The sequence below is a fragment of the Punica granatum genome, chromosome 2, assembly GCF_007655135.1.
Source record: "Punica granatum isolate Tunisia-2019 chromosome 2, ASM765513v2, whole genome shotgun sequence".
NCBI classification, from domain to species: domain Eukaryota; kingdom Viridiplantae; phylum Streptophyta; class Magnoliopsida; order Myrtales; family Lythraceae; genus Punica; species Punica granatum.
The window spans coordinates 30,550,028-30,566,795 of NC_045128.1; the positions used below are offsets into that span (position 1 = coordinate 30,550,028).

At 38.7% G+C, this 16,768-nt stretch overlaps 2 protein-coding genes across 2 annotated transcripts; both read left to right on the forward strand.

Moving 5' to 3' along the window:
* Nucleotides 1–1,342: 1,342 nt before the first annotated feature.
* Nucleotides 1,343–6,060, forward strand: LOC116195111 (amino acid transporter AVT1C-like). The gene is made up of 12 exons (XM_031524087.1): nt 1,343–2,016; nt 2,890–3,212; nt 3,324–3,538; nt 3,628–3,651; nt 3,759–3,939; nt 4,028–4,250; nt 4,346–4,481; nt 4,696–4,715; nt 5,145–5,287; nt 5,401–5,444; nt 5,562–5,624; nt 5,740–6,060. Exons 1-12 carry the CDS (start codon nt 1,829–1,831, stop codon nt 5,836–5,838), a joined length of 1,659 nt encoding a protein of 552 aa, XP_031379947.1. The 5' UTR covers nt 1,343–1,828; the 3' UTR covers nt 5,839–6,060.
* A 2,588-nt stretch (nt 6,061–8,648) lies between these two features.
* Nucleotides 8,649–16,718, forward strand: LOC116194832 (ABC transporter G family member 24-like). Its single transcript, XM_031523729.1, has 14 exons — nt 8,649–9,320; nt 9,924–10,000; nt 10,232–10,504; nt 10,749–10,812; nt 10,963–11,109; nt 11,234–11,268; nt 11,352–11,425; nt 11,868–12,688; nt 13,054–13,350; nt 13,700–14,191; nt 14,638–14,786; nt 15,254–15,543; nt 15,811–15,941; nt 16,286–16,718. Exons 1-14 carry the CDS (start codon nt 9,088–9,090, stop codon nt 16,440–16,442), a joined length of 3,240 nt encoding a protein of 1,079 aa, XP_031379589.1. The 5' UTR covers nt 8,649–9,087; the 3' UTR covers nt 16,443–16,718.
* Nucleotides 16,719–16,768: the final 50 nt, after the last annotated feature.

Sequence of the window (16,768 nt, forward strand, 5' to 3'; positions counted from 1 at the left end):
ACCCTAATGTTGCGTTTGGTTTCAAAGTAGGATTTTAAAATCAGATTTTGATTTTTAAAAAGAGTAGTATAAATGGGGCCCACCCTCTGATTTTGTATGAGTTATTTTGTTTTGTTGTTGAAAAAGAGTTGTATAAATGGGGCTCACTCTTTGACTTTGTATGAGTTATTTTGTTTTATTGTGAGTAGAATTAAGTTAAAGTTATGATTTTAAAATCACATTTGTTAACCAAACAAGCCATAAAGCACTCATAATCCTAACCCTAAAACCCTAAAATCCTAGACCCTAAAACACTAAAACCCTAAACCCTAAAACCTATATCTCATTAATGCAATTATTCTTATTTGGTATGAGACATGGGTTTATTTGGTAAGAGAGTTTTAAGGGTATATTAGACAATAAGAAACATAAATAATTTTGTTGGCTTATTCTATGCCCCTAGGACATAGAATAGAAAAACCTCATATTCTTTTCATTAATGAAAATAGACTCAACACTGTAACCGAAAATTTGAGTGTAATCAAAAAAAAAAAGACTGAACACTTCTTCCAAAAAAGAAAAGAATTTGTCATTAAACAAGTAATTCAAGAAAATAAAAATGACCATCACTTCTTTTTTCATCCAGAAAGGAAGATTTCCAATTTATCACTTGTTGATTCTTTTTCCCCCGTTTTTCATGAATGGGCGATGACATCCACAAGCGCTGAAGTCAATTGAAAGTTACCAATGTTGCATTTCATCAAAAAAAAAAAGTTGACCGGGATAAGGTACTGATGTTGCAAGATTAGTATATGAAATAGGGAGTGCTTATGTTATGGAGGCTCCTTAAAAGTGCACTTTTTATGGAGGCTCCATAAAAATAAATTTCTTACTATTTAACAAGATTCATGTTATATTTAAAATAATAAGCTCTTTGCAAAATAACAAGTTTGTTTATTATTAGCCAATATCTTATTATATTCAAAATAATAAATTGTTAAATAACAAGTATCTGTTATTTAATAAATTTCTTATTATCTTATCACAGACAATTTGCGACGCGACACGCTTCAATTGGTCTTTGTAAATCCCTCCCTTTAAGGAGGCTTCTTATGGAAGTTTAACTCATGACATATTCAAGTGAAGAACTTGATACAATTTTTTTGTATTTTCTGGACAAAAGAATTTCTGACCTAATGATAACTCGTGTGAATATGGATGCATCAAGATACAGAAGATTAATAATTTGCTTATGCAAACATGTATGAAACGGTCTCAAGTTCTTTTGCTTGGCGGCAGGCGCACTTTTTTTTTTTCAGTTTTAATATTTATGGATTCGTAATATAAATTAAATACTAGGATATAAAGTCGAGGAAGATTGTATATGTGAAATGCGGTATGTGCTCCTTAAAGAAGTCACGTGTCAGGCACATGACTCGTTTTTGCGTGAACAATGACTAGAGGAGGCAAACGGCTTATTTATTCATGAGCTTGGGAGGCAATATGCAACATTTTAAAGGTCGGGGTAAGCCTTTTTTTAGAGTGGTCAAAGTGTTTTTTAACTCTATTCCATTGGACATTAATTCCCCTTCCATTTTTGAAAGTTGAAACGCATAAATGTAGGAACCTGTGGTGTTTTCTTTTTATTTTTTTTTTTGGGGGGGGGGTGTGGGGACCAAACTATTCCTCCTCAAGAGAGACAACAGTTCATCGTTTCATTTTATTGCAGTAAAAATCTGCGGGCTCGGATTCTGGTAAAAAGGGGTCAACTTTTGTATACATAATGAATGTGTGATTTTATCTGAGGAAGGAAGAACACGAAGGGTTGACACTTTTTTGCAGGAGAAAAATGGAGAAAGTTGTCTCAGATCGGAGCTTGTGCATTGAGAGTGAGGGGGAGGAAGAGATTGAAAAGGAGGCCTTCGGAAGGATTGAAGATGATGGGAATGATTCAGATTCTTCATTTTCATCCTCAGAGATCAAACTGCTCCAGGCTGGACCCAGTTCTTACACCAACAATTGGCCTCAGAGTTACAGGTGCTTTATATAATTGTGTACATGTATATCCATATATACATTCTCAGATGAACGTATGTGGATTTTGGTTTTGCTTGTCAAGGTTGTTTAGTTTTTGGTAAATTTTGAGGTTGTTCGGTTTGGTTTCCTGGGAGAAGTAATTATCAGACCTGTCGTGGGAAGTCCTCGCATTTTAGGAGAGACCGAACTGGATTTCCGGAATGGCAGAATCTGAAAGTTGAGGATCATTTAAGTGAAGAACCGTAATCTTTGACATTTTTGAGAAACTGGCAAATATCTATTTCCGAATAGTGTCGTCACCATTATCATCCTGTATCATTCAGTATGATGGTATGAACACGACAAGATACCAGGGCGAACCCATATAAATACCGCTTGGAGCGGTTTCTTGCTGTCCCGGTCATCATGCACACCTCTTTTGTATTAATTGAAGAGAAAGGGTAAACATGGGTCATGTTAAATGTTTGACATAGCATTTATTCATTTTCTATTAATTATTTTTTCGACTCTTTTGCTGGAAATTCCCTTTCATTTGGTTCCAACGGTAATAACTGAAACTGGCAATCATATAGCTTCACACAAACTGTCTGCTCCAACAACATTGTTCTGCTGTAAAGGTTCTGCAGAAACTTTTTTTTCGCACCTACGATAAATAAAAGTGTTCTGCAGAAGTTGAACCTCTGACAAGCAACTAATAATAGTTCCTAGAATTGAAGTTCTATAAGGTTTCTCTTTCGATATTTTAGTGCCTGTTAAACTGAACCTGCGTTTATTATATAGCAGGGGTTCTTTTTCTGATATTGGCAGTTTCACTAAGCAGTCTAAAAAACTTAAACCAGGCATCTTACTTTGCTGGGAATCATATCGTTTCAGGCAGTCGATCGATCTCTATACGAGCGTGCAGTCGCCCAGCATTGGGATTCTGGGGACGCCGACACTGTCAAAATTTGGGAGTTCGTTCTTTGGCTCATCCCTCATTCATAGACACTCTCCGGAGGCACACTCTTCTTCTCTTTCTAAGCCGCTCATACCAGAACCAGTCCAACCAGAGGAGAAGCGGCAAAGGCTGCACAGGGAGAGCTCCCACTATCTTGCTCCTCCTTTTTCGTCCCATGCTTCCATCAGGAAAGACTCCAGGGTAGCAAATGAGCTTCCCATCTCTAGTAACTGCTCATTCGGGCAAGCCGCATTAAATGGTAAGCTCCCTAAAATTGCAAAAGCTGATGTCTCAGTCCGTTCAATCATGTTTTGCATTTTGAATATTAGTTTTTCTTTACCACAATCATCAGATATTTGATTGTGAACAGGGTTGAATGTGCTATGCGGAGTTGGGATCCTCTCAACTCCATATGCCGCCAAAGAAGGAGGATGGTTCGGAGTTTCCATTTTGATATTCTTCGGGTTGCTCTCGTTCTACACAGGCATACTTCTTCGTCGTTGCTTGGACAGTAAACCTGGCCTCCAGACTTATCCGGACATAGGTCAGGCTGCTTTTGGTACCTTTGGACGAGTTGCTATCTCGGTACTTCAACTCATCTACTAACATCTTAATTCCCATTTATCGCCTTATGTATCTCTTGTGATAATTACTAGCTCTTCCATGGATTGCAGGTGATACTGTACATCGAACTATATGTAAGTACAAATTGATCTGCTCCCACAATTTATTTCTCTCCGCACCTTGTGGGGAGAACCTTCTTCTTTTAGACTTTTTTAATCTCGTCCACGTATTCGTTTTCCAGGCGTCTTGTGTTGAATACATTATCTTGGAGACTGATACCCTTTCATCTCTGTTCCCGAATGCTCAAGTAAACTTTTATGGACTTTCATTGGATTCCCATCATGTATTCGCATTAATGACCACCCTCATCATTCTCCCTACGGTTTGGCTCCGAGATCTTAGCCTTCTCAGTTATCTTTCCGGTGAGTTCTTGTTCTCATTCTTTAGTTACCATGTCAACCCTCTTTTGGGAAGCTCATCATTTTCCTTTTTTCATTGTTTGTCTTTCAGTGGGAGGAGTGATAGCATCATTCGTGGTTGTTATATGCCTGTTTTGGGTCGGTTTAGTTGACCAAGTCGGCTTCCATAGTGAACGGACAGTGGCTCTCAACCTTGGGACTCTTCCGGTTGCTATTGGACTATACGGCTATTGCTTCTCAGGACACGCTGTGTTCCCAAACATCTACACTTCAATGGCAAAACCGAGTCAGTTTCCATTAGTCCTATTAACAAGGTAAGGCAGATACATTCATATATCTATACTATTGAAATAAAACTAGAAATCAACCAAACTTTTTACGTGATAGTTGTTTTCAATTGCGGTTGCAGTTTTGGTGTTTGTACTCTTTTATACCTTGGATCAGCAGTTATGGCATATCTGTTGTTCGCCGACTCAACCGAGTCTCAGTATACCCTCAACTTGCCACAGTCGTTGATGGCTTCAAAGATTGCTGTCTGGACCACGGTATATATGATTCTACTTTATGGTACTTGTCCCGATATTATTCTAATTCTTGACCAATCCATTTTATGACTTTAATTCATCCATTAATTAATGTCATTTTATTGCTGCAATCTTCTTTTCTGGGAAACTTCACTGTTATGGAAATTTCATTTCTCGTTTCTTTATATCATTGAGAAAAGGTTAAAGTCTAACTTCGTTTTTGTTTCTGTTGCAGGTTGTGAACCCGTTAACTAAATATCCTTTCTCAGATTCTTACCAATGATTGGCATGCCGATAGAATCAAAATTTTTATTTTGCAACATCATTTAAAATATGAAGTCATACAAAGGTTTGATGAGAAAATCTCAGAGTATAAAATAACCAACAGTTCTGTATCTACCGCCTTCATTTCTCAACCCATCTAATGGCTCCTCTGCAGTTTGACGACATATGCACAAAATGAAATTTGCTTCTTTTGCAAAGTGCAACGGAGGTTTTTATATCAACAGCAGCTCATAGTTGTCATAACTTGCAATTGCTGCGCATGAAAAAATAGATTTTCTTAGCTATTTGGTAAAAAAATGTAGAGAAGAACAGCTGCAGAGGAGCCTTTTTCTGTGTGAACTAGTATGATCGTATTTCACGAGCAAATTTGTGAGAAATCTTTTCCTTAATGAATTCCACGTACGCATTGACCATGTCTCCCGTAGCGCTGAGTTTGGAGGAACTGCTGCCATCTGATAACAATTTCCGCATTTATGCCATCTGCATTAGAACCATGCTCGTGATATCTTCCTTGTTCGTCGGCCTCGTGATTCCATTTTTCGGTGAGGGTTTCCTTCACAATGTTATCATAGTCTCATCTTCTGCAATTAATATTGTTGGATATCTGAATCTAATGTGAGACCCCTTTTTTTCCCCTCCATTTTATTCGTCTTAGGTCTGGTGATGTCATTGATTGGATCTCTGCTCACAATGCTCATTGTAAGTCATGTCTTATAATCTGTTAACCCATAATATCATGGGCATGGAATCAATTGAGTTATTCGTGTCATCCCGTTCGAAACTAATACAAACGAATTGGTTTGCAACTTATTGCAGACCTTTATACTTCCTTGTGCCTGCTTCCTGAGCATCTTGAGGGGTAAAGTAACCTATTCACAGGTATCTCTTCTTAAACTCTCTTGTCGCAAAACCATAAAGACGAGGATTGCATCATTTTGCGATTAGCTGGCTCCTCCATCAGATTAAAATCTTCCGTTTCGATTTCCCTCTGTAGGGAGCATTTTGCGGCATTATAATCATCGTCGGGGTTACATCGTCAGTCTTCGGCACGTATACAGCTTTGTCGAAGATTATCGAGAGCTTGAGGAGCTGAGAAGCCAGGAACTTTACAGGCTCTTTACAAGCCCAGAAATAAGTCTCTCTCTCACAATTTTGCTCTAGGATTGCTCTGTATTGATAACTTAATTTGAAAGGGAATTGATCAATTGATTTCCCCAGACAAGAGAGAGACATGTTTAAGATGTAACAAACTTTTTTCTTTTCGGTAAAAGAAGATGTTAAGGAATTTTGTTTGTCAAAACATTCACAAAATTGATTTCTTAATTATGCAGAATCATTTTAAATTTTGCACTAGCATAATTATTATGAGATTGAGAGAGACTCCCTCACCAAATTCGGAAAAACAGAATAGAAACAACCGATTTTTCTTTTATTCGGGAAATTCACATGTAGTTTCGACAAATTATAACGACTGAGTGATCAAAAAATTATGGGTTAATTGCGTCGTATAGCCTAATGTTTAAAGGAATTCTTAGTTCTAGCGAAAACTTGATTTTTTATCCGATATATCCCAACGTTGACGTGTTGGTTTCACATCTATCCCGACGTTAATTTTCCGTCCAAAATTGACAGAATTGAACACGTGGCACGTTAATTTCACATCTATCCCGACACTTATTACAAAATTAACGTGCCACGTATGCAATTCCGTCAATTTTGAACGGAAAATTAGCGTCATGATAGATGTAAAACTAACACGTCAACGTTGGGATATCTCGAGTAAAAAATCAAGTTTGGGTTAGAACTAAGAATTCCTTCGAACGTTAGGTTATATGGCGCAATTAACCCAAAAATTATTGATAGATATATTATATATTATTGCTCCTATTTATTAAAAAGTTTGAATTACTATATTTATTTATGCAATATTTAACAGTCTAAACAAACCATTATCTTCTTGAAGCCCGATTAGACTGCATAGACACTTAAAAATAAAAGAGCACTTGAATTAGAAGATTGAATTTGTCATTGAAAAAGTTATTCAAGAAAATAAAAAAAAGGCCATTCACTTCCTTTGTTATCCAAAAGAAACAAAGATTTCCGATTTATTTACTGTTGATTTTTCCCCCTAATTTCATGAATGAGCGAAGACATCCACAAGCGTTGAAGTCAACTGAAAGTTACTGATGTCGAAGTTCACGGGGAAAATGTACTGATATTGCAAGATAGATATATGACATATCTAAGTGGAAAAATGGGGGTATGATCTGTTAGTATTTTTTCAACTAAAGAATTTCTTCCCTACCAAATCATTATTCGTGTGAATATGAATGCATCGAGGTAAGCGTATAAGAAACGGTCTCGAGTCCTTTTGCTTTGGCCCGCTTTTCTTTTCTTTTTCTTTTTTTCCTTTCTTGGGGGAGGGGTTGTGGTTGCTTATTATTTAAGGATTCGTGATAAATGGTTTTACTAACATGACTCCGTGTCACCGTGACATATTTAGGGTCTGTTTGGAAAATGAAAGATGTTGAACTCTATTTACTACCCGACAACTAAAAGGGGAATTTTCCCTTTATGTGGGACCCAACTGCAACACATGGACACGGTCAAATCCGGTTGAAGCTTATTTCAGCAAACACACCCATGCAGGACTAGTAACGACCAGTCAAACACACCCATGCGAGACCCACTACTCTTCAAATGTTGCTGCCAATTTTGTCTTATAACAAGTTGAACAGAGCAGAGTTGAACATTTTTCATTTTCCAAACACACCCTTAGTATTTTCAGTTCAAGGGTTTAGTACTTTTAGTTCAAGTGTTTAATATTTTTAGTAATCGTGATTAGTACAAATATTTTTTGTTTTTACTTTCGATTTAAGTATTTAATATTACGATTGAAGTGTTTAGTATTTTATGTGATCCTTCACTAATAGCAAAAGTACTAAACACTTTAACTAAAATATTAAATATTTGAACTAAAGTACTAAACGTGTCATGGTGATACGGAATCATATTAGAATTATAAATTAAATACTAGGATATAAAGTCGAGGAATATTGCCTAGAAACTGTTGTCTAGGAATAGTCAACGATAGGTGAAGAACATTATTAATCTTGTTAATTAACATGATTACGATTAATTTTATATGTGATTATATTAATCGGTCAGTGCTGTGTTCCACTGAACAACATGTGTAATGTAAGTTGTTTGAAGGAGTCCCTCTCTCTTGCAGATACTTACACTCAATCGAACATTACCCTGACAAATCGCCTTCCATGAGAATCAAACAACGTTATAAATACAAATTTATTTATTGAAATAATAATCTATTAGAATCTATTTTCCTTCTTTTCTTTTTCTTTCTGAAGAATAAAACCAGATTTCAAATTTTTTTTTTATAGAAATGAGAATATGCACTTGGGGGGTATCATCAAGCGTTATGGGAAATCGGAATCCGGTTTAGGGGTCGATGTATGTCACGGGGGGATCCTGATGAATCAATGAGTATCACCATCGAGGAAAGATCAACACCAACAAACAATTAAAACAAGAAATAAGGAAAATTCTTGAATTCAACAGTTGAATATTCAGTCGATGTGCCTCGTACGAAATGTTTTGGTACTTAAATAATAATATTTTGTACAAGGAGTATAAAATAATCAATCTCTTGCGTGTATAAATATTTTGTACGAAATGTTTCCATATTTAGTGAATAACATTTCTTAGCAGCTACACACAAAATGCCACAAAAAAACCAAAACAAAAAAAAACTGGCAATGGCATGACTAAAGAGACAACCTTTTATCGACTTCCTTTTTTCAGTTGATTGATTGATGTTCAAATAAAAAGGAGCTTTTTTATTCAGCAAAAAATCAAAATAAATAAAAAGAAAAGAAAAGAGAGAAAATCTTTCACGGCAAAACTGGAAAAACAAGCAGCAGCGGGAGGCAAGAGTTGTGCCGAAGCTGAAAGCCGGCAAGTCCTCCCTCCTCTGCTAGTCGTTGCCTCGTTCGGACATGTCCCAATCCATGTTCTTCTCGTGGGCCCCATCCTGCTCCTCTTCCTCCTCCTCCATCATCTTCCTTCCTTCTCCCCTCAGTTGACCATCCCAACCCAAACCAAACCAAACACCCACACATGGAGTCTCTCAGACAGCTTCCTAATAAATAACAGAGTGCTCAGACCCAACAGCTCGAACCTCTTTCTTCTTCTTGCAATGCTCTTGGAGCTCTGCCAATCCTCTTTGGAGGGCTCGTTCAACGATAACCCTGCCCATCTGATCTACCTTCTGTGTCTTCAGCGCGATTCTTGAACTCACCCCACATTGCAATTGGCCCGCATAATGACCTTTGACAAGCTCAAAGTTTTCAACTTTAGTTCAATCCTGGTGCTCTGCTTTCTTGTTCTGAGCTCTATCCAATATGGCCAGTGTCAGGATATGGCTGACTACAGCGAAGTGAACAACTCTGCCGTTCTGCCCCTCATCACACAGCTTGTCTACAACCGTGTCTCCAATCTCACCAACGTCCTCGGCCAAGAAATCAATAACCGGTCCAGCTTTTGCATTGAGGATCCGTGAGTTACATTGATTCTTGATTCTGTTTTCCTATGCCATTTTACCTTTTTTTTTATTTATATTACAACTAGATTGTCAGAGGATTTTTGGGAAAATTTTGAAGACATTGATGTCTTGGAAAGTTGAGATTACGTTCTCATCTATGGCTGCTCTTTAATGAAAGATGATGACTTTATTCTCCTATAGCATTAGTTACCAGTTTGATGAACCTTTGAGATTGAATTTTTCAAAGTTGTTTTCGAATAACTAAGATTACGTAAAGAAAGTCGACACTTTCGAGTATTGGTCTTTGGTGTTACTTGCTGGGCTTTGGTACGAATATTGGGGAGAGGAGCTTGTAATTAAACATATCCTTCACAAGGTTGGTTTGTTTCCCCGCCCACCTCCCCAATTAAAGGTTACACCTTGAATTGGATTTCTGTGGCTTATTTTTCGGTTTCATATTAATAATGAAAACACTGAGTTGCTATAATCAGTTGGTTAAAAGGTGTGGCCTTGACTAATTTCAGCATTAGAGCTTATTAATTGGCAGGCCGTGGTATATTTTCAATTTGCTTCCTGAAATTTATAGAAGTTAAAATCGAGACTGTTCATTGTTTCAGGTCTGAAGACTGGAATAGAGCTTTCAATTTTTCATCCAATCTCGACTTCTTGTCTGCTTGCATTCAGAGAACGAATGGTATGATGTGAAAACTTTGCTTCTTGACTCCCATAAGAAACTGCATGAGAATGGATTGCGATGGAGCTTTCCTGAATTAATTTTGAACCAAGACACTCGTCACTGCAGTTACAGGGTGTTAATGTGTTGTGTGGTCAAATTTTACTGAACTGAATGATCCAAGGATTATATTCCATCGAGGCAATTCATGTTTACTCGTGTTGTTGAGGTTCTCTTTCACTGACTGGACAGGAGATGTCACTCGGAGATTATGCACTGTGGCAGAGTTGAAGTTCTACTTCAACTACCTCTTTGAGGCCCCACTGAGCAGCAACTACATGAAGCCCAACAGAAACTGCAACTTGACCACGTGGATCTCTGGCTGTGAACCAGGATGGGCCTGCAGCATTGGAGCAAACCAGCAAGTCGATCTTCGGGAGGCAACAAAGATGCCTGTCAGAACTGAGAGCTGTGACACTTGCTGCGAGGGCTTCTTCTGTCCTTATGGTCTTACTTGCATGATTCGTAAGTGTTTTATAATTTGTAAGAACTTTTGTATCTTTGCAATCCACATTGACATTTTCTCCATCAGCCTGTTATTCATATTTTCTTTCTTGATTTGCCCTTCTTTTCATTCTGCTCATTTGATAGGAAGAATAATGTAGCAAAAATGCCAATGTCTTCATCCATACATTTTCTTGCAATTCATCAAACTGAATCAAATCTCTAATCTATGTTCCATTGCCATCTTTTGACTCACAACTTGCAGCCTGCCCGTTAGGCTCTTATTGCCCTCTTGCGAAACTTAACGAAACAACGGGCATTTGTGAACCGTAAGTTTACTTTGATCTAGATATTTCTTCATTCGTGACAGTTTCAGCAAGTTCTTGCAATTTAGTGAATTTATGGGAAGGCTGCTAATTTGCAATTATAGTTTGCCATGGTACTTGAAAAATGTTTGTAAACTGATCTTTTTCTGGCAGGTATACTTACCAGCTACCTCCAGGACAGCCAAATCACAGTTGTGGGGGTGCAAACATTTGGGCCGATGTGGGTCAGAGCAGGGAAATGTTCTGTTCATCAGGATCGTACTGTCCAACAACTGTACAGGAAGTTCCTTGTGACAGTGGGTACTTAGTTCTGTTCCAATCCATATTCACTTCCAAAATTCTTTCACCATGATTTATTCATTTTTGCCCCACTTATTGGTTTGATTATGGTACTTAATCTCTGTCAATATTCCAATCATTTCAGGCGTTACTGCAGGATGGGCTCTACATCTGAGAAGCGTAAGTTACTTAGTGAAAGAATATAATTTCAAAGTTTACTTGTCTATGATCTTGAGCTAATTTTGGACCCTGCATTCTTACAGCTTGCTACAAATTGGTTTCTTGTGACGCAAACAGTTCGAGGCAGAACCTTCAAACATATGGGATCATGCTCATTGTACGTATCTCATCTCCGATGCACAAATTTATGGTTCCTCAGAACTTTGTTTCCTCAAGATTGAGAGTTCAGTGAGCATTGATTGGACAAGCGGCCCCACATTTACTGTCCATTTTTTTTACAGGAAAATATTCTTCAGTTACCTCATTTTTCTAATTTTTTCTACAATATGCAAAATTAGTAAAAGGAATATGAATATGATTCTCAACAACGGACATACCTGAGGAAGCTTTATATTAACATATACTGCCTACTGGTGCTACTTAATATGGTATTAGGACAAAATTTTCTAGTTGGAGCCTCGGCAATACTGGTCTGCTGATGTATTGTTCTGCCCTGCATGTATTTGGCCTAAAAAGTATGGTATCCCTATGGAAAGACAAATTTCGGCCAAAATTTCGCAAGATAACAATATGGCTCCTACTTCATTGATTGTGCACAGGCCGCTTTAATTACAATGCTACTCATCATCTACAACTGTTCCGACCATTTCCTTGCTGTTCGAGCAAGGAGGCTCGCAAAGTCCCGTGAAGCAGCAGCGAGAAGTGCCCGAGAGACTGCAAAAGCTCGTCAGAGATGGAAAGCTGCGAAAGATGCTGCTAAACGGCATGCACTTGAGATATCGGGGACATTTTCTCGGAAAAGGAGCCCAAAAAACTCTGAGCAACTCCGCATCTTAAACCAGGAAACTCCAAGTGTTGATAATTCTTCCTTACCACCAGTTCATTGGACTAGTCCTGCTCCATCAGGGCGGTCAAAGGAGAAGAAGAAAGAGCCCGCTGCTAAAGAGATGCACACCCGGAGCCAAATTTTCAAGTACGCATATGCCCAGCTTGAGAAGGAGAAGGAGAAGGAGAAGGAGAAGGCGCTGGAGAACGATGAGAAGAACATTACCTTTTCTGGAGTAATCTCTATGGCCACAAATCCGGAGGTCAAGAAAAGGCCGCTTATCGAGATTTCTTTTAAGGAATTGACCCTTACCCTGAAGGGCAAGAACAAACATCTATTAAGATGTGTAAACGGGACTCTAAAGCCGGGACGAATTACGGCAGTCATGGGCCCGTCGGGGGCAGGGAAAACATCCTTTCTGTCAGCTTTGGCGGGAAAAGCTGTCGGATGCTCGATGACTGGTCTGATTCTGATTAACGGCAAGAAGGAATCAATCCACTCGTACAAGAAGATTATGGGTTTTGTACCTCAGGACGATATTGTCCACGGGAACTTGACAGTTGAAGAAAACCTCTGGTTTAGTGCCAAGTGCAGGTACAGGACTAACATCTACAACACACAGCATTTCATAGGCCTTCCTATTTTTTTTTGCCCCCCATCCCTTAGAAGTTTAAAAGCTCATAGCAACACAATTGATATCAGAGATTGTTTCACTCCATTTCACATACAAGTCAGACTTGACATGTATAGACAAAAGAACATACCTTACAGGATATACAAACATAATAAAACAAAGAACACGCAATTATAACCTGTTCTTTGACACCATACTAAATGAAAAAGCTACACTAGTGATGCATTGTGCATATTCAGTAATTTTTATTGATTAATGCTATTTGTTTCTTTCTTTTCTCCTCCTCATCTCTATGTTTTCTTAAATTGGCATGGCGAAACTGTAGACTGGCTGCAAAAATGTCAAAAGCGGAGAAAGTGCTTGTCATAGAGAGAGTTATCGAATCCTTGGGGTTGCAGTCTGTCCGAGATTCTTTGGTTGGGACAGTAGAGAAGCGAGGAATCTCGGGAGGCCAGAGGAAGAGGGTAAATGTTGGGCTCGAGATGGTGATGGAACCTTCACTTTTTATCCTGGATGAGCCAACATCAGGGCTTGATAGCGCTTCCTCTCAGTTACTTATGCGAGCTCTTCGGCACGAATCACTTGAAGGGGTGAACATCTGCATGGTGGTTCACCAACCCAGGTAAGGTTTTGAGTAAGAACTATTAATAGGAAAAGGAACTGAGAAAAGGTACTATTATGTACTGGAATGTTTTGAATTATTCCACTTTTATGTTTTCTCAACCCCATATCTTTTGCCAGTCAATTGTGTACTGTCTTTTCAAGTTGATTTATAATTTTGATTACGGATCTGTGGCGGAAATTTTTTTTTTTAGTAATATTATTCTACTCCTTTTTCTGGTTGTATTCTTCTTGTGCATCTAATCTTATCTGTAGTTTTCCTTAACAAATCCCAACTCTGCCATGAAATATGATGTTAATTACAATCTTTCATATTCACATTATTAATTGCATATTGTTTTGTCTTTCAGCTATGCACTGTTCCAGATGTTCAATGATCTGATACTACTAGCAAAAGGTGGCCTTATTGTCTACCATGGCCCTGTGCAAAAGGTGGAAGAGTATTTTTCCGGACTTGGGATAAATGTGCCTGAGCGTGTCAACCCACCCGATCACTTCATGGACTTCTTAGAGGGCATAGTGAACCCTAGTACAAGCACAGGAGTTACCCACAAGGAGCTGCCCATCAGGTGGATGATCTATAATGGCTACCCCGTGCCACCCGATATGAGGGCTGAAGCAGGGTCTGTTCTCTCGAACGGGAGGGTAGAGGTGGCTGTAGGGATCAATGCCATTAATATAGGAAGTGCAGAGCAGTCGTTTGCGGGAGAGCTGTGGCAGGATGTGAGGAGTAACGTGGAGAGGCAGAGGGATAAGTTGCGGCTCAATTTTTTGAAGTCCAAGGACCTAGCTAATCGGAGTACCCCAAGTGTATTTGCACAGTATCGGTACTTTCTTGGGAGGTAAGTACTGGTTTGGAAATGTTACACAACTTGTTTTATCTAAAAGCTCCTTGAGCTTGCTGGAGGGTGAGAATGTTATATCAAAGCCAAAATGGGCAGTGCTTGGGCAGAACTTGAAATAACTAGGAGGGAGAAAACCCGACCTCTGTCATGCCCCTAACAACTTGACATAAGAGGGCCTTATCAGGAATCTGAAATCAGAACCTGTGTTCTTATACCAAGAAACCAAGTTTCTGAGAAGAGTGATCTTATGGGAATTCGGGTTAATGTAAGTCAAGCATAGTTTAGCGATAGGGCTATGCAATATTATGTTTTTATCAAGTAAACTGACATCCATTTATTTACGAGGTCACTAAACGCCTGGTAACCTTTTGAGTTTAGCCTTTTATAGGTTTCTTCTTCAATTTAAAGTTGTCTCTCCATTCACCATGCCTTTGAAATGCCAGGGTTGGGAAACAAAGGCTACGGGATGCGAAGGTACAAGCAGTGGATTTCTTAATATTATTACTTGCGGGTGCCTGCTTGGGGATACTTGCTAAAGGGAATGATGAATCCTTCGGAGCAGCTGGCTACACATACACAATAATTGCCGTCTGTAAGTCATAAATTTTTGGATTCTCAATGATTCTGTCTTTATTTGTTGATTCCTGCATGCCAAGGAGTACCATTTCTGCCGAGCTTTGTTTATCCGACTGGTCGGTCCAATCCTTGATTAAGAATTTGTGAGAGCAAGTCTATTAGAAGCTCAAACTCGACATCTTTTCTTTCCTGTCATTGAAAGATTGCTTCTTTTACTTCTTATTCCTGTTTGGAATCCTCCAAAATACAAGAATTTAGTTGATTTTACGAGAATTCAATTGATTTATGTTGGTGCTAAAATCGGGCCAAAATCAACAAGATTTGGAACTAACAAACCTGAATTTTGAATTTCAAAATCCTTTGCAAATAGATTACAGTTATGTTCATTAATTTGACAAATGACGTTTCATTTATAATTGAATCAATCGAACTAAAATGAACTGAATTGAAATCATTTTTAATTGGTTTTCTTGTCTTTTGCAGCCCTTCTTTGCAAGATTGCAGCTTTAAGATCGTTCTCACTTGACAAGTTGCAACACTGGAGGGAGAGTGCTTCAGGGATGAGCACCCTCGCGTACTTCCTCGCCAGGGACACTATCGACCACTTCAACACTGTGATCAAACCTGTCGTATACCTAGCAATGTTCTATTTCTTTACGAACCCGAGATCCTCCTTCCAAGACAATTATATAGTTCTGCTCTGCCTCGTGTACTGTGTGACTGGGATGGGTTACGCCTTGGCCATCTTCTTTGAAGCGGGCGCTGCCCAGCTGGTGAGTAGTGGGATACTCAGATTGTAGAGAGACTTTGGGCTGCTAACAACCGATTGGTTGTCAAAGTTACATAAATTTCTTAAAAAGAGCAAGACCTAGAGTTTTGCAGTACAGAGATGCGTTTATCGGTCGAAGCATGAGAATCTTTCAATGTTTTCCGTAATAGTTGAAGATACAGAGACTAACATGCAGTTTAGACTCAGGATCTGATCAAGGAGGTTATTATCATCAACTTCTCTCACGATTAGTTTTCATGGTTTGTTGCAGTGGTCTGTTCTTCTTCCTGTGATCATGACTCTTGTTGCAACAAGGCGCAACACAGGCATCATGAAGGTCATATCTGATGTTTGCTACCCGAAGTGGGCTCTGGAAGCATTCGTCATTGCTAATGCTAAAAGGTAAATTGACTGTTGATATTTTCCCACTCGCCACTCTTAGCATGCGACCGTGCTTTGATTTGGCCTGATTTAATTCTGATTTTCTGTGTCCATCATGTAGAAATAGAATACTAACAAAATGTAGAAATAGAAACAAGTGGGGGAAAAAAAGTAACGTCGTCTATACATTGAAAATCCTGCAGGAGTGTGATATCGAACCCCAAACTTTAGAATGTTTCGATTTTTTATATCCAGCTATATAATTGTAAGTCTGAGCTGATAACTTTAAAGCTAAATCAAAGAACATTTTTTTGGTCCATGTTTTCTGTATGGCAAGTCTTCTGATGAGCTTCTCTTGGCTGCAGGTACTATGGAGTTTGGCTCATAACTCGATGCGGGGCCCTCTTGGGGAGGGGCTATGACATTCGGGACTTTAATACTTGTATTGTCATCCTCATCTTTACTGGCGTGATCAGTCGGATTATAGCTTATCTCGGCATGCTGATCTTCCAAAAGAAATGAGTTCGAACTTTGAATTTTTAACTAAAAGCTGCTGGAACAACTTCCTCCTACCAGTACCTGTTCCAACTTGCTGAAAGTGTCATGCGAGTTACATTGGCTTTAATCAGGACAATTCCCGAGCGGCCTTCAGTCCTGCTGGAACGAATTGTGCAATCTCTGTAACATCTTTCACTGCTCAAGCGAGAAATTTTTGGTAAGAAAGCTCATGAATAAGCCTTTGCTTATCTTTTTTAAATTTGATTATATAAATTACAAAAGTCCATCATTATACTCCAATATATCTCAGGGTTAGTTGTCTTCAGTGAATAGATCGTAGATTCTTGTAA

Bases quoted from the DNA above. Each gene is read 5' to 3' on its own strand.
- LOC116195111 (XM_031524087.1), top strand. From the start codon at position 1,829: ATGGAGAAAGTTGTCTCAGATCGGAGCTTGTGCATTGAGAGTGAGGGG. The intron at 2,017-2,889 runs GTGCTTTATATA...ATATCGTTTCAG, and splicing joins AATTGGCCTCAGAGTTACAG to GCAGTCGATCGATCTCTATA. The intron at 3,940-4,027 runs GTGAGTTCTTGT...TTTGTCTTTCAG, and splicing joins CCTTCTCAGTTATCTTTCCG to TGGGAGGAGTGATAGCATCA.
- LOC116194832 (XM_031523729.1), top strand. From the start codon at position 9,088: ATGACCTTTGACAAGCTCAAAGTTTTCAACTTTAGTTCAATCCTGGTG. The intron at 11,269-11,351 runs GTAAGTTACTTA...GCATTCTTACAG, and splicing joins GGGCTCTACATCTGAGAAGC to CTTGCTACAAATTGGTTTCT. The intron at 15,942-16,285 runs GTAAATTGACTG...TCTTGGCTGCAG, and splicing joins GTCATTGCTAATGCTAAAAG to GTACTATGGAGTTTGGCTCA.